The 19,346-nt window shown below is 45.0% G+C and overlaps 5 protein-coding genes across 5 annotated transcripts; 2 read left to right on the forward strand and 3 right to left on the reverse strand.

The window, feature by feature from the left end:
• Positions 1-183: 183 nt before the first annotated feature.
• LOC129590496 (uncharacterized) lies at positions 184-1,619 on the reverse strand. The gene is made up of 2 exons (XM_055485756.1): positions 904-1,619; positions 184-809 (listed from the first exon to the last, which is right to left on the reverse strand). The coding sequence occupies exons 1-2, from the start codon at positions 1,432-1,434 to the stop codon at positions 351-353; spliced, it is 990 nt and encodes a 329-aa protein (XP_055341731.1). The 5' UTR covers positions 1,435-1,619; the 3' UTR covers positions 184-350.
• Positions 1,620-1,971: 352 nt separating this feature from the next.
• On the reverse strand, positions 1,972-6,065 carry LOC129590360 (serine/threonine-protein phosphatase 2A 56 kDa regulatory subunit epsilon isoform-like). Its single transcript, XM_055485550.1, has 4 exons — positions 4,988-6,065; positions 4,611-4,904; positions 3,384-3,874; positions 1,972-2,674 (listed from the first exon to the last, which is right to left on the reverse strand). Exons 1-4 carry the CDS (start codon positions 5,585-5,587, stop codon positions 2,191-2,193), a joined length of 1,869 nt encoding a protein of 622 aa, XP_055341525.1. The 5' UTR covers positions 5,588-6,065; the 3' UTR covers positions 1,972-2,190.
• A 4,691-nt stretch (positions 6,066-10,756) lies between these two features.
• Positions 10,757-11,628, forward strand: LOC129590529 (uncharacterized). Its single transcript, XM_055485803.1, has 2 exons — positions 10,757-11,334; positions 11,452-11,628. Exons 1-2 carry the CDS (start codon positions 10,924-10,926, stop codon positions 11,452-11,454), a joined length of 414 nt encoding a protein of 137 aa, XP_055341778.1. The 5' UTR covers positions 10,757-10,923; the 3' UTR covers positions 11,455-11,628.
• A 1,675-nt stretch (positions 11,629-13,303) lies between these two features.
• On the reverse strand, positions 13,304-16,486 carry LOC129590453 (uncharacterized). Its single transcript, XM_055485694.1, has 3 exons — positions 15,785-16,486; positions 14,852-15,399; positions 13,304-14,297 (listed from the first exon to the last, which is right to left on the reverse strand). The coding sequence occupies exons 1-3, from the start codon at positions 16,352-16,354 to the stop codon at positions 13,535-13,537; spliced, it is 1,881 nt and encodes a 626-aa protein (XP_055341669.1). The 5' UTR covers positions 16,355-16,486; the 3' UTR covers positions 13,304-13,534.
• A 72-nt stretch (positions 16,487-16,558) lies between these two features.
• On the forward strand, positions 16,559-19,244 carry LOC129590374 (solute carrier organic anion transporter family member 5A1-like). Its single transcript, XM_055485575.1, has 2 exons — positions 16,559-16,935; positions 17,321-19,244. The coding sequence occupies exons 1-2, from the start codon at positions 16,617-16,619 to the stop codon at positions 19,195-19,197; spliced, it is 2,196 nt and encodes a 731-aa protein (XP_055341550.1). The 5' UTR covers positions 16,559-16,616; the 3' UTR covers positions 19,198-19,244.
• The last annotated feature ends 102 nt before the right edge of the window (positions 19,245-19,346 follow it).

Genomic DNA, 19,346 nt, shown 5'->3' on the forward strand with positions numbered 1-19,346 from the left:
TAAAATTCTCATGGTTTTAATATAAAACTTGGGGACTGTACAAACGTTTTCCAGATTTTTCGAAAGAAATAATATTAACAGAAGTATGGATTAAGTACTCTAGTTATTGAGGGAATGCATAATATAGTTCTTGGTTCGCTGTTGAGTGTAAACAGTTCCAGTCGAAAGTTTTTGACGACATTTAATATTTGAATAATTTTGGCATTTAATTTGAACCACATCTTTTAGATATGGATTTATCTTCTAGAATGCAGTTATCTTTATCAAGCCATTTTGTGAAAAGAATATCACAGAAATTTTTTTAATTGATTGGTCGGAACATCGCTCGTTAACGCCCCTGGTTGGGTATTTTAGCACGAATCAAATATCGACGATCCGCCCGCCCTCCGTCTATGGAGATTTGTGACAACAGCCGACAGAGAAAACGCCGCTACCCCGTTAACCACCGAACGCGTGCGCATATTGCGGTCGTTCGTCAAGCACCACACCCGGGTGTCCACAGATTCGGTGTTGTTGCGTCGCGCGGTAATGGCTTGTTGCGTCTGCAGACAACAAAACAGCAGGTGATCATCATCGATGTGCTGCTGGTATTCCTTGCCCGCCCGGGTGAAGTCCCGCGCCGTTTGGCCAACAAAACGCGGAATGTAGCCGTCAGGGGACGTAAGACCGGTTTTCGGTTCCACCGAATCGGGAAGACGCCGGTGGTCCACTAACTGATCATGCAGGAAGCGAATAGCCGTCTGTGCACGCTGGGAAAGATTGTTAGCACCACTTCGGTTTTTTTGCCGGTCCAATTCCAAAAACACTACCTACACGAGACCGAATTTCCATCGGTTACAGTTGCGAGCACAGTTAGTTTTCAAAATTGTTTCGAATATCGCATTATTTTGGGGAAATCTTTACATGGGGCACGCGTATCTGAATCGCCGGAATTCCCGGTCCGTCGTACTTTCCGTCCGTCAGGTCCTCCAGGAATCGCAATCCTTCCCGTTCCAGTAGAACATTTGTGTCCACCACTAGAATGACTTTTGGCTCGGCCAACATTCCTTTCGTTATTCCGCTCTCGTCGGCGCGCCAGTCTTGCGACGCAAGCAAGTCCGCATCTTTTACTTTCTTCCCGCGCCCAGCCGGTCGTGGAGATGAGGAAGTGCGACGCTTTCTCTTTCCTCGTGCCGACGATTTCTTCTGGGCTCTCTTAACCGATCGTTTTTGCTGTGGGACATCCTCGTTGTCCGTATCCTCATCGTGACGGCACTTTTTAGCGTTGTTCGGAGAATTTTTTATCACAACCGGCTTATTCTCGTCAGTGATGTTTAGTTGGTCACCGTCACCCAGTCCGGGAGAATCATTATTTTTACCGGCGTTCTCATCATGCATGGCAAGGGTGGTGAGATCGCTCAGATCGGTTATCGATGGACGTAGTCCGGCGGCCATTTTGCTGAAGTTTCGCCCTTTTAGGAATAAGTGGAAGAAATACGACAAAAAAGGACAATGATTTTAGTAAACAGTTAGCAAAATCTAATTATGTTTGTTTTTGCCATAAATGTGAAGTTTTTGTGATATGAATTTTTGTGAAATAAGGAGTAAAAGACGTTATGCGGAAACATGCAAAAGGTAAAGGTCAAATGTCCAAGAACCGTGTTACCATAGACGTTCCGGATTTTGGTATATATGAAATTTTAGGACAAACAAGAACGACCACTTAATCTATGGCAGTTCTGATTCCATACTTCCACCTTAAGTAAAACAATAATTTTTTTACTTTTTGATATTTGGGTTTAATTTTTATTGCTACTTTTAGATCACCATCCTTGCCCGTAATGAATTGTCAGCCTGATATCTCATTGAGATATCAGGCTGACAATAAAACTAAACCATGAACTGAAGGCTTACACAGTTCAGTCACTTCTGAACGTTCAGTCTGAAGTGACAACGACGACGGCATCTCGTTAACAACTTTTTTCGGTGGTGTTCATTTGGCATCCCGGCCATTTTATTAATATTATTGTGTACAAACCGGTGTACTGTTACGCATGAGCCATTACTAAAAAAAGTATCAAATCTGTTGCATATGCACAGGTCATGCGCAGCAGGTATGATACCGCAGATTTCGTGATCCATCAGCATCAGCACAGCAAAGACTTACACTCACACACTAAGCAGACAACAGAACAACCCAAAATTCTACGCTCAAATAGACTTTTTCTTCCTGGTCCCCGCCGATAAACCTTCCCCGGTCTTACTGCTCGTGCTGGAGGTAGACGCCGTCCCCTTTACTGTGGACAGTGAACGATTTGATGGAACATTGCCCACCGACTTGGATGTCTGTGCCGACACGGTCGCCGGGGCGGCGGGGGGCTGTGGCATGATGCTGGGTGCTGACGACAGGGAGCGGCGGCGGATGCCAAGGACGTCGTTTTTATCAGAGGACGGCCGGTGGCTCTGGGTCTGGGCCTCGCGGGCTTTCAGTTCTTCGGCTGTGACCTTCCAGTTCTCATATTTCATGGAAATGTTGCGTGCGTCCAGGTAGTCCTCCATGTCGGGCGGGCGGATGCGTAGCGACGGCGCCAAGGCACGGAATAGCGGGGACTTTTCGGCGGCTTTATGCAGACTGACCATCAGGTCGAAATGGCGCCGCTTCTCGGCCATGTCCCGCTCGTCGGTTTGTTTGCTCCTGCAGACACACAGGTGTTCATTGGCAAGAACCATGCACAATTTGTGACTATAGATTGTTGACTCAACAAATCGACAAGAAAACGATTTTGCCCACCGATGATTTCATAATAAACTTGTTAGTCTGCGCCTCTGCGGTATTCTGTCTTATTCGTCGTGTCTATTCTTTCTGGAGTTAATCAAGACGTGAAAACAACGGACTGCCAAAAAATGGGAACGGCTAAAGATGGTTATGGTAAATTAACACCGAGATTCGACCCAAAGAGAAGACGGAGACCTTGGACGACGAATCTGGACTTCGAATTGTGCATTAGCCAATGATTTCACTAATCAAATTTTTCACACACTTGCTAGGTTCAGATTTTTTAGATCTCTGGATTGGCTAGGCCACATTTCGTTTCCATGTCCTCACCTTGACAAGCAAGCACTCAGAAATGCTGCAGTCGATGGCAGCTACAATTCGCGCAATTTTAATTTTCCCGTTTGTGCTGCAAAAGGGAATACGGCATCTGAAGCCTTGGGCTGTCAACGTTAGCCGTCAAAATTTGCGGCTAAAATTGGTGGTTCATTGGTATGCTGATGCTACTTGGAAATAAACTTGCTGTGCTTTGCAATGCTTATTTCCAATTAAGTTTCTCGCTCCATCATTTATTAACCAACATCCTAATTTTCTGTTTCTAGCTTTCCTAAAGGTCACGGAAAGCACTTACGAGTGATTTAAAATGCACAGATCAAACATCCTCTGATCCATATCCATCATAACCTTCAGTGCATGATAGGCGAGACTGTGTATAGACCGGTTCCAGTGCCCCGTCGTGATCTTGAACAACACAGGATACAGTATGGGATACAAGACCGCCGCATGGTCCTTTAGGAGTCCGAGAATGTAATCGTTCCCGAAGAAGAAGAGCGCTCGTTCCCCAATTTGGAAGTGCGGGCTGGCGGCGCTCTTGGCGATCTGCCGGAACACGGGCACCATCACCTTGCTGAACTGCTCTGGCTCCATAACGTCCAGCAGCTCTTCCAGCTCGTTAAGGAACATCACCTCTTTGGCACCGTCCGTCTTGGGCCAGAAGCGCAGGAACAGCAGCAAAAGATCAGTGGTGAGGCCGGGCTCCTTTTCCAGGTACTGCACCGTGCAGTAGGCCAGTTGTGGGTGGAACTGCACTAATCCGGCCACTTTGTGCAACGGCAATAGCACCTTACAAACAAAAAAGTACTTGCTGCTTACTAATAATAGTTATAAACTTATTATAATGGCCACTAGAAATAGCTTTGGACTTTTATTACAGTACTTCGCATGGGGCCTTAAGTTTTCCCCTCATACAGTACGGGAAATTTAGTTTTCCCCCACACATGTGCCGCATAAACACGCTTAAAGCACTGCAGTTTAAAGCCGCGTGCGCTGCGGCAATACGTTTGCCGTTAATGTTATCTGAGTTGTCTCTGCTCTCTTCTTCAGTTGCGCAATCGAATATACCGAGTTGACCAGAAACCGGTTTTTAGCTGCAGCCAGCTTTAGGCTGCATTCGTGTCGGTGTGAGCGACTAAGCGCATATGTGCGGGGGAAAACAAAATTTCCCGTACTGAATGAAGGGAAAACTTAAGGCCCCATGCGTAGTAAGTACTCGAACACCTCCTCTCTAATCTATGTACAAGGTAATGAAACTACTGTTTCTATAAAACTATAGCGCTTTGGTAAAGTAGTACGTACCTTAACAGTTAACACGCACAGTTCAGCCTCAAAACCTGGCATTCAGTAAATTTCGTAACACATTTAGTAAGATGAAAAAGTACTGTACTGCAAATTTGACGAGAACCGTGACTGGTTGGCTGTGTAGCCTGTGTTGCGTCTGTTTCATATATGCAGTCTTTCCAGATTAGTTTCTGCTGGAATGTGTGCCGAAACCCATACAATTTTGGTAGGCGTATTATACCTTGAACAAAAATACACGGTGCTCTTCCCGCAGAGGCACCGCAAACCCGTTGATAATGCTCCCCAAGATCTCCAAAATTTCCGCCAAGCCATGATGACGACCGACCTCATAGATGACCCGGTAGAAAATATGGTTGAACTGCTTCCTGATGTACGTGCGTAGCATGAGAAATTTGCCGTACATCCGGTGCACAATGGCCTTCAAGAGATCCCGCTCTCGAGGATCTTCGCTGTCGAAGAGATTCAACAGCTGAATGACAAAGGTGTGGTCGATGTACCTGACGGCGAGCTGTGCCTACAAGCCAACTGTAGTGGCGTTAGTGCAAAAGCAGCACACTAATACGGAGAACACGCTAAAAAAACCCGGCCTGAACGTACGTTGAAATCCGAGGACTCCAACATATTGAGGAAGACATTGTACACCAGCTGGAGGTGTGGCCAGGCCACCTCCAGCGTGGGCTCTTCGGCTTCCGCCACCGGATCGAATTCCGGAATGATGTTCTGATTTAATGGTGGTAGCGCTCGGAAAGCGTTTATGGCCACCAAGTGGATGATCTCTGGGTACAAAGCCTCCGTTAATAATCCCCGCGTGGAACGCAGAAGATCACACAGTTCCTGCAAGGTGGCGCGCTTTAGTTCCTTGGCCGTGATATCCCGGGCCATATCAGCCAGATCGTACACATTGCAACAAGCGCGGCACTTGGCAATGAAACGGTACTCGCGCTCCTTGGGGTCTTTGGCGTCCACCACCCGCCCGATCCTCTGCAGATCCAGGGCGTTGGGGGAGTTGGTGGCTAGAATGGAGGAGCGCCGACGTGGTGGCTGCTCCACGATGGCGTCGATGTTAGGAAGGGGGACGCGGACGGTGCCGGCAGTGGCCGCCTGGTTGGCCACTGTCGGCTGCGTGGCTGGCGCATTCCCAGGGGTGGCGGCGGCGGGGTCTTTGCTGGTTTTGGCTTTGTCCTTTTTGTGGTCCATTGTTGACGATCAGACGGGTTGTGAGTACATTGACGGCCGAGGAGTGCAGGGCAACGAATGATGAATATGGGAGCGAGCAGAGTGCATAATTCAGACGGGAGCGGACATTATGATAAACGAGCAGTAGAACTGTGGAAGTCACACATGGCCTTTGCGTCTTGCATGTTATAGCGAATTTTTTCATGTAGAGCGTGGTCAGACTCCATCGGCTTGGCAACTGCGGCGCACAATTCGATGCGTTTGTCTGCCGCAGACTCGCTGTGGAAAGGTGCACCGAGTGGATTTTTTACGATCTTGTTATCAGGATTAACCCAGTTTCATCATGGTTTGATTATACTTGGTATGTATGATCGTAGGCTTTCGTAGCAAATAAAAGAAGAGCAAAAGTTGAAAACGCACATTAAATTTCTTGTACACCTCGTAGCACTTTACTTTAATGGTGACTCTGTCTCTGTTAGAAATCTTGGCACTTCTTGTGAATAAAGCGCACTTTTTGTGATTAAAAGTATGAAGTAAATGGTTCTGCACGTGTTCGTCCGTAACAGCGCCACACTGTCACTTGCAGATAGTACCTGCATGTGCGTGCTTTCACTTTACCTATCATTCTTATTACCCTTACCAATAAAATTTTATTTCGGTGCCGCTTAATTTTAACTGTTCTAGGCAAATTTTTTATAATACCGCTGCGCTGCGCGGTACCGCTGCGCTTTTCAATAACGCGCTTTTCATACCGCTGCGTTTTTTTTCCGCTTTGAGCGAAGCGGTACTGTTTGGTCTCTCTGTGGTAGGACTAAGCGATAGATAGATAGATAGATAGATAGATAGATAGATAGATAGATAGATAGATAGATAGATAGATAGATAGATAGATAGATAGATAGATAGATAGATAGATAGATAGATAGATAGATAGATAGATAGATAGATAGATAGATAGATAGATAGATAGATAGATAGATAGATAGATAGATAGATAGATAGATAGATAGATAGATAGATAGATAGATAGATAGATAGATAGATAGATAGATAGATAGATAGATAGATAGATAGATAGATAGATAGATAGATAGATAGATAGATAGATAGATAGATAGATAGAGATAGATAGATAGTAGCAATAGAAGTTGTACAACCATAAGACCACCCAGTTATGATTCATCATTGCGTTATGAATTTCTGTCCATTTTACCGGCTAGCTGTTCTTCTTCGCAATTTCTAGAATTCATTCTTGTCTCAGCTTGTTACAGCTTTCATCAGCTTGATCAGCTTGTTCCGCTTGTTAAACTCTTGCCTAAACCTTGATCCTTGTCATGCATTGTTCTTGTCATTAAACATGCCGTGAACTTCCGTTGTTACGTTTGTTACGTCGTTAAGTTAGTAAGAGCGTCCACGACCGCACCGTTGCCGGTCGTGCCAAACCTTTCATCCTACTTACTTACGTACAGTACGTAAGTTACGTATGTAGGGTACGTAACGTACTTACAAAGTACAAAGTACAAACAGAGCGAAATAAGCACTTATAATGATTGCCACTGGACTACATTTATCACAATAACAAGTACCAGTAGATCGCTCTTTGCTGCACCGGCTTTAATTTAGCCACCATCCACCAGGCGATTACTGTTGATCCTATTACAGTATTTGCTGTGCACTGGCCATGTTGCATTGGACTACAAAATTGACTAAAAGGCGGACCGGACCAGTTGTGTGACGACATCGTCAATAGTCGCACCGCACGACGACATCGTCAATAGTCGCACCGCACGACCATTAGTCACCGGAAGCCTACGTGCAGGCACACCCTGCATATTCCTGCGCGGTAATATGACATCACGCTGACCGCATATTACATCATCATGCCGTCATGCACTCTGTCATTGGCTTGTCGCCACACCAGCCCCACCCATGGCAGCCGAGCCCATCCTGACCACTAACATTTAATAATAAGGACCCCCTTCGCACCGTACCAGTCAGTAGTCTAGATCTGGCAGCAGTCTACAAGCACACTCTCAGTCGACTCCCAGCCTACACCAGGCTTATCTAGCATTAGCATTCTTATTGTGGGCATAGTTTTGTATTGAAAAAAGGGTCACTGTTCACGGGTGCGTTGCCTAATCGTTATAGGGATAACACAGGTAATATGTAAATGTCGTCCTCGACCTGCACAGATAGCATACAGAGGCGCTTGCAGGAGAACTCGGAGAACTCTGTACTGCGACAGTTGCAAACAAACCGCTTAAACGGCCATATCGGTCAGCATTTAGTCAATTTTACAGTCCATTGTGCGTGTTTAATAGCGCAGCGTGGAGCGTTGTAGTACGGAGTTAGGCGCAACCCGCAAATTTGTAATTCTCGTTGTATGTACTTGTGCCGTTGTGCTCGATTTGTCAACAAACTCGTACAAGTACCATGAACCGACTATGCACTCCTTGGAAGTGAATAAAATCAGAATGCTTAGCGCAAGTTTTTTTTGCGCCGGTGGGCGCCGCGAAGACCAAGTTGCCGCCGATGAGCACGCGGTCACCGGCCTCTGGATAGGCAGGCAGCTTGCCAGGAAAATATCTTATACCAGGGTGATGCCGACACCCTGGTATGAGGCAACCACCTTTAAATAACACAATGATAGAAACGCAGATTTTGAATTTACATCGAGAAGGCGCAAAAATAAGTTTGAAAAAATTCCACACAAATCCAGAAGCACGAAATAACAACAACATAATTCTAACGTTAATCATGTCAAAAAGAAAGAGAAACACTTTCTAGAAATTGGTACGAATCTGCATTCAGCAGGCAGTGGCAACGCAACTTCAATTTTCTACTTCCACGACAAAGATATCGAAGTAATTACAACTTGCCAGACGTCGATACGGGTAGGGTAGCACCAAAGCAGAACAGTACGAAAACACCAATCTTGCTTTTGTGTATGGCATTAATATCTATAAATTGTAATTAATGGATAACGGACGTTCCTGCTGAAGTGAAACGGAAAAAGGCCCCATCCTGTAGAAGCGAAAGCGAAACAAAAAGCCACATATTATATCGCTAATACGCTGTCCAAAGCTGCAGAGTATGTAACTTTCCATAGGTTTACACAGTCATTTTGGTGGTAGTAATTTGTGTAGTTAAGAAAGTTGATTGCTTAATGGAGCAAAGTATTATGTTTTGCACTGACAGTCTTGGATGTGTAGTAAAAGGTGGTTTGTATATGGGATGTAGGCTGGGACGTGCATTAAAAGGTTGTTCGAGAAAATGTTTGGTTTAATTGGTTTATTGACTGGATTTTTGAGTTCGGTGGGTATATTAGAAGTTGAGGAACGTTGTGTTTGAGTTATTATGGATTTGACGAAGTATATGCAGTGAGGAGAATGTTTTTCTTGTTGGTTATTTTCTGGTGGCCGGTTTAGATTTTCGAAAGCGTACTGATTCAGGTTGTTGTGTTTTGTTTGGCTTTGGTCTCTTTAGGTTGAGTATAGTTTAGTAAGTTTGCTTTCATAGATAGTTTCTTTTAAGTATTGTTTTTTTTAATAAAATAATGGAAACTGGTTGTGATCGCAAGAAATACAAGCGTGAGCATGTGCGCGATTATAGAGAAAAAACCGCAAAACGGAAACTGATGGTAATTGTAGCAAGGAAGATAATGAAGTGTATACGCGTGTATTTCTTACAATCACAACCACCTTCCATTATTTTATTAAGAAAAGAATTCTTAAACGAAAATAATGTATAAAAGAAAACTTACTAAACCATACTCAACCTAAAAAGACTTACCAAAGCCAAACAAGAGACAGCAACCTGAATCAGTAAGTATCTACAAATCCACACCGGCCACCAACAAATAACCAACAAGAAAAACATTTTGCTCACTCCATATACTTCGTTCACTCCATAATAACTCAAACACAAGACTCCTCAACTTCTTATATACCCACCGAACTAAAAAAATCCAGTCAACAAACCAATTAAACTATACATTTTCTCGAACAACCTTTTAATGTACCTACTAACCTACTTTCCATATACAAACCACCTGTTCCTACACATCCAAGACTATCAGAGCAAAACATAATAGTCTGCTCCATTAAGCAATCAACTTTCTCGAATTTTCTTGAATTTTCCACAATAATCCATCACTATCTACAACCCGCAACACACTCCACTTCCTGCAACACTTTATTAAACACTCAAATACGAACAACCAGAAAGTCGAATATATTTATATCATACTACAGTAAAAATCCCTTTATCTTCACCCAAATTCAATGTAGACTCTTTCTTCATTATCACATTTCGTCAAACATATCACCTTTAATATAATTTACTATATTATTAAATTCTCTATTCAACACTTTATATTCCTACCCCTTATAATCTCCACATACAATATGCTCCTGCCATGTACTCCTACATTATGTAGGAGCACATTGCAATGTGCTCCTACATATGTAGGAGCACATTGCAGGAGCATATTGGATTACGTTTGTTTGGGTACTACAATTCCGTTTTTCTCCTCCAAGAACCGATGAAACCGATGCAATGTGCTCCTGCATAATGTACGAGCACATTGCAAGGTGTTCCTACATAATGTAGGAGCACATAATGTAACCTAAAAAAGATGCCGAGCCAACAACGCCATCTACAAGTTTCACGCATCGTTACTCGACTCATGTCACATGACTGTTAGGCCCCACCGCTTCCTTCAACCGGCCGGACCCTTCCGTACTCTACGGGCGCCAAAAATTACTTTTGTTTACACACGGATATCGAAGACCAAAAACCGAAACTACAGTTTCATATATGCTACGACTGATTCTAGTCGTATACCGCATATAAGAACCTGTCACGGTTCAATGAACCTGCCGCAAAATATACAGCGTAGTCATTGCAAGGACCAATAATGGTCCTTGCATAGTGTAATCATAGTCAAGTAACAATCATAGTGTAATCATAGTGTAATCATAGTCAAGTACAGTAACGCCCTCATGTAATTACACTGGTGTAATGGTCTTTGCAGAGTGTTGTTGTTGTTGTTGCATAAATATACAGCGTAGTCCTTACAAGGGCCATTGCTCCAACAAATGTAAATGCACCGTGCAAATGCACAGTGTTATGTTAAGGACAGTACGCACATATCGCTAACAACGGCTGACGCTACGCAACGATACGCCCAACAGACATTTAGCAGTGTATCTCTCCATCTTTACAGAACAGCACCCGCATTGTCCTTATCCATACATATACTGGCATCGGTACCTTTGGTTTTTTAGATCAAAAATTACCCATTCTTACTCGCCACTTGTTCCCATCCTCCTACTAAAAACACATACACCTCCAAAATGCACTATCTGACGACATTTCTGGGTCTGTCGCTGTGCCTGGGAGGCAGTTACGCCTGGGGCCGCTACTACGCCGACCAGCCGGCCTTCTTTTATCCAACCGAGTATCTGGAGCGCCAGCAAGACGCTGCCTACTGGCGCCATCAGCCGGTCATGCGGCAGCAGATGCCGCGGCCAATCGCGCATCCGCTGGCCTACGCCCACCACCTGTACAACGCCCCCCTGATGCGACAGAGCGGCGACGTGCGGACCCTGGCGGATCAGGACTACATATTTGGATTGGTCGCCTATGCCACGAATGTGGATGCCATGCAGAACAGCCTGGAAAGTGGCGGGTTTTCACCGGAGTCTGCCGCCGCTGCGGTGGCCGCCGCCACTGGCAAGACGGCCACCGGCGGAACCGGCGTCATTGTAAGTAGTGTTTCGGTCAAATCTCACCATGCAGTGGTCAGTGGCTCGGATCATGCAGCCAGTTAACTGTATTGCAAGTCCTACCGACTGGATTTGTTAAGCTGTTTATCGTTGCAGTAAGCTGAATCCGGGTGGAACTTAACGAGGACTGAGGAGCACCGTACTGGAAAAGATCGCATCGAATGTATTAGCGCGAGAGTGATGTACTGACAGTGAATGTTGTCCTAACAGTCTGATTGGCTTCGAATCTGTTGTCTTATGTTTGCAATGGCCATAATAAACGCAGCAAGGTTAGATGCTATCGTGATTATTATACGAAGTGCTGGTCGCGCTAGCGCGCTCCCAGTTGGGTTTTAGGTACGGAATTAATTTTAAAAATTAGGAATGTGGGAATATGTGGTCTATTTTGTGGAAAATTTCGTATAATATTATTTGAAAACGTGATATTATGGTAAATTATAGAGGTATTGGCCCACTAGGCTTGGCCAGATTTCGAAATCGGAATGTTTCGAAATGTTAGGAAAATTCCGAAATCTGATGAATCATGAATCTGAGGAAATTCAGAAATTTTCAGGAAATTTCAGAAAATTTTAGGAAACGTTATATAGGTAATACCTAATTTTAGGACCAGTTGTGTCTTAGGTCTGAAAATATCATTAAGAAATTTTGGAGTGAAGAAATATGTCGCTTATTTTGTGGAAAAACTTCCTATACTGAAAAAAAGTCGAAAATAATGCTAAATTACTCAGGTATCAACTGGTCAGAAAGAAAGAAAGAACAGAAATACAGAAAGAAAGTTATTAAAGGTAATGAAGGTTATAAAAGCTCTGTAAAGATATGTACTTACCTATAATTTGTGAATATACTGTACTGTTTACCGTTGCGCTACATATCACCACCACATAATTGCACCGCGGGATATAATTTAAATTAATTTATATTTAATTTGTTAATTTGATTAGTGTATTTATTTTCTACAAATTGGTAACCAGGTTTATTCGATCAGTGTCTTGGTGTACATGTGTCACCTGCACATCGGTGTCGGTAGCGCAAGCACGTAACCAGTTGCACGTAACCGCATTTCACATTAATTTTATTTTCTAAAAATTGGTAACCAGGTTTTATTCAGTGTCATGGTGTACATGTGTCCGAATTGTAGAAATTTCACGTTTCGAGGTATTTCAGTGAATGTTTCTAGATAATTTCGGGAATACAGTATATTGAGTATAATATTCCGAAATGTTTAGACATATTATTTTAAAATTCTGAAATACAGTACAGTATAGCTGTGATGCGTTGGCGATTTATGAAGTCTCGTGCGTATTCGGTACCATGTACTGTATTTGGATGAAGACGTAGCGCCGTAATACAGTACTTTATATTTTATAAAATATATTATAAACTTTTTCCTTGCTAAGTATGTACGTACTTTGAACTGGCAGCGCAAATACAAAAGAAATCTGATCTAGATATTGTTGACCTTTCTAGTACTTTTTAAAACAAATGTCACAGTACTAAATTTAAAAAAAAATTTTTCTTAACTTCAATCGTTTCAAACGTTTTTCAAAACCACTTATAGTTATGGCCAACCTACATGTCTCAAATCATTTTTTTGAAAATGATAATCACTGCAAAACTTGAATCTCGAATTAGGAGTTAATTGTCTTAGAATAAAGACGTAGCGATTTGTAAATCTATAAATTTATGGATCTATAAATTTTATAAATTTATTTTTTTTATATAAAAGGATTTATAAATTATAGAATGATTTATAATTTTAAATCACAAACGGTCGCGCTAGCGCGCGACCGTTTGTGTTCTAGGTACTGAGATGAAAATTGAGTAAATGGTGGTAATCATAGAAGTGTGATAGATACAGAAGGTAAATCGGGATAGGTAAATCTATATAGGGTAGATACAGAAGTATGTAGCACAAGATTGTTAAACCATACGATATGACCTTGCCCGGACTGCTACTTACTTGAGCTATTCAAAACTGTGCGCGTACAACGTTCCGCAACGTGACAGTACTAGATTTTCGTTCACAGTGAAAAACAAAAAATAAGAACACAATTGGTTGCTTGCGAAAATAGCACTGCCTCATAAATTTTTTCCCACAGCAAAAATCAAAAATCTAAAACACAGAAAATGCCAGCAGCAACATTAGGAGGCATACAATGCAGGTTAACAACACCCGACATTACATCAACATTAAAATAAAATCCATGGCGTCGGCGTCCATCTCGCCGAAGCCAGCTCCAAACATGTTGGCCAGCACCGCGGCCTGATCCAGCGCGAGCTGATTGGGCATGGCTAGCGCTTGCGGCTCCTCGGGCTCCTCCCCTAGTTCCAGCAGTGCCGGCATACGTTCCCCATCGGAAAGGTCATCCGTCAGGGCCCCGTCGGTCTCATCGTCTTGGAAGCCAAAGTTTTCTTCATCGTCATCTTCTCCATAACTGTCCATCCCCGAGTCGAATTCCGCCGGACTGTTGTCGTCGACATCGTCCGAATCAGCGTCCGTGGCCGCCGTAGGATCGTACTGGCTAGCGTACTCCGCCTCAAACTGTGATCTTTGCTCGTCCGATAATTTAGTGACGTAGTCCGGCAACGTCCGCACTTGTTCAAAGTTGGTGAGGAGAAAAGCGCCAAGGAAATGAGCGAGAAAAGGACTCTGCAAATGGTCGTTCCATACACACAGATCGAGGATGCTGGTGAGATCAATATGGCGGACAATCTCCCGTTCCGCCAGCGCCTGCAGACCGGCGCTGCCGTAGCGGTGGGCGGTAAGCAGTAACTCAAAGGGAGTCCGATCCAGTCGGGTAACCTGGAGGGTATAACAAAACTCCAATACCTTTTTGAGGACTGCTTCGGTCATGTCGGGAAAGACTAATGAGCGCCGGTTTTCCGGTGAATGATTAGCCGCCATATTGCTTATCCCGCCAGCATTTAACTGCAGCACTGAACTAGAAAAAGCTTACTTAAATACCAGTGAACCTAGGCAATCTACTGCACACATGTTTTTTACCAAGTGCCGCTGTAACGACAAATCTAGTATTTTCAATGCAGGACCTCAAAAATAAATGAGTGTCCTCATTGAATGAAAATTTTTATTTGGCAGCATGATAATACTGTAATACGTGTCCTCATGATAATACTGTAATAAATTCGTACAGAACTTGAGAGTCGTTGCTCATTGGTCCTTAAGTGCATTGAATGACCAGTGAAGAAAATATTAGAGACGTTTGAAGAATCTCTGATGGGATAAAGCGCAAGTTTTCTCATTGAATTCGGCTCTGCGGTCTTGCTTTTAGCACACGCAGCGTAAAGGTTGTCCAGTAAAACTCGTTTCCAGAAGTCATAATTATCAAAAATGGCAAAATGCAGCTTATTATGAACTTTTGTCCTCGCCGAATAGCCATATATACTGTATGACTCATACGAATGCATGAAGCCGTACAACAATCCGTAATTTAAACAGCGGTGCTTTGTTTACAAGCATGCTGTGCGCGTCACTTACGAGTGTACTCGGAACGTCTTTCCGGCTTTGCCCTCCACCCGAATCTTGCCGGCCGGCGTCCCGTTATTCCACAGCCGTTTCATAAAACTGCTGATGCTGGACTCGGCCTCTTTAAAATCCCGACTGAACCGGTGACGGTAATGTGTCTGTACCCGTCCGTAAATGCAGAAGGAAAAAACAAATACCAGCGCCGTGCTTTTGCATTCGTCTAGTTGGGCGCGCGTGGCAAATTTGCGCAGGACCCAGCCTTTTTTGCCGCGTTTGAAGAGATTACTACGCTTATTTGCTTCTTGCAGTTTATCACAGTGGTCTCTAATGGTTTCTTGGAGGCCACAGTAGTTATAGTTAGAGGGTGGAACAAGGGAGATCTGGAAGCCGGCGGAGACTTGCGCATCGGGACCGTTGAAGTAGCGCACAGCCATGGCTACCAGGCCTTCGCGGCGGTTGCTGCGGTAGCCAAATGGATAAGCCACCGCTTGCCAACTGGTGCCCAGGGGACCCTCAAAGATCGGACCGGGAATGGTGATGTCGGCGTAGTTACCATTGATCTACGTGCAGAATGCAGAAGGTTCTAATTAGTGGCATAATAAGCAAACTGATTAATTAGCTATGTGGAAAGTGCTAATTAATCAGTTTGCATCAAAATCACATACCATTTTACGCGTGTGATAGCATTTGCTGGTTCGAGGCTATCAGTTACAGTAATAGTTTGCTTTTGATGAGTGCCGCAGTGTTTTACACATAAGTGCCCACATATACGCAACCTTTTACGGTATTTAGGTAAAAACAGGTTTGTGACTGTGTTGAAAGATGGGCTTGAATGTTCTACGGTTCGAATGTAAAAATCTAAATGGCAAATGAAAAGCTATCACGAGGTACACGCTGAGATGCTCATTACATGTTATCAAATTCAAGCATGCAAAACCGTATTACCTGTTGGCGCGTTCTGCGGGGAAGTTTTTTAAAAAAATCCGACTTCCATGCATTGTCTATCTCCCAGAGACAGTGAAAATACTCCTTCTTAGCTTCGATCTTGTGATAGCTGCACACACTAGCCAGGCGTTCTTTGCGGAGCCCCTCAGTAAAACTGAAGCCATCCGCCATGACCGGCTGATGAGGCTTTTGCGGCATCCAGTTCTCCACGTTCAACTCCAGGTTCTGCATGCCACCGGCATCTTGGTGGACTGTGGCCGTAAGCTCCTTCCGCCGTTTTTTTGTATGGACGCGGGCGCGTTCACACGGCCGCACCAAAACACTGACGACAACCTTGCGCCTCTTAGGACAAGGTTCGCCGTTGACCAGTCGGAAAGGTCGCGTCAGCACAGTCTCCATCGGGACCGGCTCGTCTGCAGGTGGTCCGGAGCGTTTACGGGAGTGGGAGGCGAGCGTGGCGCTATCCAGGATTTTACTGGGGCTCTTGGCCGGAAGGATGGCCACCAGTGTTTCCTCTTTAGCGGCCGTTTCAATGCCGATGACATGGGAAGCCGACGGCGGATTAAACATGCCACTGGGAGTATCGTGTTGACTATGGACAAATTCGCTAAGGTTGCGGTAACATTGAGCAGGGGATACAACACTGAGCGTGACTGGTACAGAGATTTGCTGCGTGGTTGGATCGAGCCACACAGCAATATATCGGTTGACTAGGGTGTATGCCCATAGCAACGTTCACCCACATCACTGCGTGGGTCAGCGTAAATTGTTTTACTTTAACTTCTATCTATTGTAATGATCGTGTAGGCTTTGTAATCCCGCATAAAAATCGATGCGTAGAATGAATTTTGATAAAAAAGAACAAGGCGTGAATTCTTACCTGACGGCGTCCGAAGTGGACGTTGTTCTGTTCAGCCAATCAACGGCAGCGCAGCAATGTGATAAAGACAGGCAATGCAGCTGCTTCTCCTACAGCCTGCCCTGCCTACAGAAGCTGGCCAACGTGAAAATGTTTACGGCGCTGTGCAGTCTGACATTGTTTGTACAGTCAGCTCTGACCAGTGGCTATACGTGCGCGGTGTTGACTACGATCGAGAAGAAGTTCGAGATGCGCAGCGTGTCCATGGGACTGGTCGTCAGTGCTTATGAAGGTTCAGTCTAACATATTGAGTGTAAGGTACCGTAACACCTCCGAAACGTTTGGCTGTTAACATTCTTATGGTTAGTAAAACGGCATTAACTTTTTTACGACTTACTGTACGGTTAAGAGTAATCAGTTTTTGCCGTGTTTCTTACATTTCGGGACTCGCCTTTTAGAGCTAATTTAATATTATTGTTGTGCCCGCAGATCTTTTTTCGTCATTATTGTGGCGCGTGCAGGCTTGTGTAATAGCAGTTTTGTTGATAAGAAACATTATTTTGGTCGGAATTATTACATTAATGTTTGTATAAACTGCTTTTGGTTGAAATTTGTAGATTTTCGAATTTTTACTCGCGGTTGCAAAATTGCAGCAGTTGTTGTGTCCTGCTTTACAGCTGGTAATCTCCTGACGATACTCTTTGTGGGCTACTACGGATGCCGACAGCGCATTCCCGCCTGGCTGGGTTTCGGATCATTGCTGATGAGCACCGGCAGCGCAATCATGCTGGTCCCGCACCTTATCAAGATCCACTACTACCGCACTGGTTACGTCAATACCCACACCCACGAGTTTAACTGGCACGTCTGCCCTGCCACCAGCATCCCGTGCGAGAAAGGTCATCTGGCGGATCTGCCCGACCCTCACTGGCTGTACAGCGCCATCTTCGTCGCAGCGCAGTTCCTCTGCGGCATCGGTATGGGTCCGATGGTCTCATTGGGAGCCACATATATTGACGATCACGTGCTGCACCGGGAGGCGGCTACCTTTTACCTGTCCTTCGTGTACGCTGGAGCGGCGCTAGGTCCAGTGTTCGGATACGCTCTCGGGGCCCTGACATTAACCTTTGACATTGAACATTTTCTGTCGGATGATCCACACAATATGTCCATGGATATGGAGAGCTGGAGCGGGGCATGGTGGGGCGGTTATTTGCTATTTGCCGTTGTTCTGCTGCAGGTCAGCTGGATGATGTGTCTGTTTCCAAAGACCCTGCCCAGTGGACGTCACAACGACGCTCCGGGTGAGAACGGCGTGACCAGTTGCTCCTTACGGGGCATGGGCGAGGAAGCGGTGAACATTATACGCAACAAGTACTTTCTGTTAATCAATTCCGCCGCCGGCTTTCAGTGCGCAATTGTCGGTGGATTCTGTCTATTTCTGCCAAAATACATTGAAAGCCAGTTTTACGTCAGTAAATCGGTGGCAGGGCTTCTGACCGGCGGGGTTGCAGTCCCAGCAGCCACCATGGGAATCGTCTGCGGCGGTTGGGTCACGCGGCGATGGGCTATGACTCCGCTGGCCACCTCCAAGCATATCGCTCGCGTGGCTGTGGGTACCGTAGTAGCCTTTGCGCCGCTCTTTTTCATTCATTGCTCTCCGGATCCACCCATCGGAATCGGCATCACCCTCCGCAACGTCACCTTAATGCTCCCCGAATTCCTCCCGGAGCGGGGCTTCGATCTGGTGGAGCAAAGCGCCTGCATGCACCGATGTAATTGCTCCCCAAAACTGTTCCAACCTGTTTGCGATACGGAGAAACAAACCAGCTACAGCTCTCCATGCATAGCCGGATGTCGACGCACCAACCACACCTTCCTGGACTGCGCCTGCTCCTCGACGAAAATTGTCCATGAGGGTCTCTGTGGGATGAAATGCCTGACAACCCTCGTGATCTTCTCCGTTGTCATTTTCTGCATCGCCTTCCTGGCGGGGAATACGCACCTTCCGGTGGTCTTCCTAACGATGCGGGCCGTGCCTTCCGACAGTAAGTCCTTGGCGTTGGCGCTACAGATGGTTTGCTTCCGGTTGTTGGCATACGTTCCGGCACCCATGCTGTTTGGGTCACTGATCGATCTGACCTGTGTGTTGTGGGCGGAAACGACGTGCGAGGAAGACACCGGAAGTGGGTCCTGCTTGTTTTACGACCTGGACGCTTTTCACCGGAACTATGCGTGCGTAGCCTTCGCACTGCAGGTGGTCAGCACGTGCTTCTTCTGGCTGAACTATTACGTGATGAAGCGGGATCCGCAGCTGAATGTCGAAGTCTGCGCCGAAGATGAGGACAGCCGCAAAGAGCTGCGGGCGCGGATCTCCACCGCAGTGGCGCTACAGCCCATGAAAGGGGCGCTAATCGGGCTCTCGATAACCGGATCATCGTTTGTCAAACGTGTGTTACCGCTTGAGGAACCATTTGCTTCTGCGATGTTCACAATTTTCAAGTATTTGTTAGTACTATATACATGCATATACACTATACACAAGTATTATTGAATATGTTGCTTGAAACCACAAAAAGCGCGAAATTGAAACTTTGATATTTGAATAAACAACAGCAGCTGTTAACAGTTAGCAGCGGAAATCGAAAGGAAATAATGTGAAACAAAAAACAAACTGTAAAAATGAAAAGATTTCACTAACAG

Source organism: Paramacrobiotus metropolitanus, unplaced genomic scaffold, assembly GCF_019649055.1.
Source record: "Paramacrobiotus metropolitanus isolate TYO unplaced genomic scaffold, Prichtersi_v1.0 Parri_scaffold0000040, whole genome shotgun sequence".
NCBI lineage: Eukaryota > Metazoa > Tardigrada > Eutardigrada > Parachela > Macrobiotidae > Paramacrobiotus > Paramacrobiotus metropolitanus.

Bases quoted from the DNA above. Each gene is read 5' to 3' on its own strand.
- LOC129590529 (XM_055485803.1), top strand. From the start codon at position 10,924: ATGCACTATCTGACGACATTTCTGGGTCTGTCGCTGTGCCTGGGAGGC.
- LOC129590453 (XM_055485694.1), bottom strand. From the start codon at position 16,354: ATGTTTAATCCGCCGTCGGCTTCCCATGTCATCGGCATTGAAACGGCC. The intron at 15,400-15,784 runs GTAATACGGTTT...TTCTGCACGTAG, and splicing joins CCCGCAGAACGCGCCAACAG to ATCAATGGTAACTACGCCGA. The intron at 14,298-14,851 runs GTAAGTGACGCG...AGCTTTTTCTAG, and splicing joins AAGACGTTCCGAGTACACTC to TTCAGTGCTGCAGTTAAATG.
- LOC129590496 (XM_055485756.1), bottom strand. From the start codon at position 1,434: ATGGCCGCCGGACTACGTCCATCGATAACCGATCTGAGCGATCTCACC. The intron at 810-903 runs GTAAAGATTTCC...GGTCTCGTGTAG, and splicing joins TTCAGATACGCGTGCCCCAT to GTAGTGTTTTTGGAATTGGA.
- LOC129590360 (XM_055485550.1), bottom strand. From the start codon at position 5,587: ATGGACCACAAAAAGGACAAAGCCAAAACCAGCAAAGACCCCGCCGCC. The intron at 4,905-4,987 runs GTACGTTCAGGC...GTTGGCTTGTAG, and splicing joins TGGAGTCCTCGGATTTCAAC to GCACAGCTCGCCGTCAGGTA. The intron at 3,875-4,610 runs GTATAATACGCC...TTTGTTTGTAAG, and splicing joins ACCGTGTATTTTTGTTCAAG to GTGCTATTGCCGTTGCACAA.
- LOC129590374 (XM_055485575.1), top strand. From the start codon at position 16,617: ATGCGTAGAATGAATTTTGATAAAAAAGAACAAGGCGTGAATTCTTAC. The intron at 16,936-17,320 runs GTTCAGTCTAAC...CCTGCTTTACAG, and splicing joins GGTCGTCAGTGCTTATGAAG to CTGGTAATCTCCTGACGATA.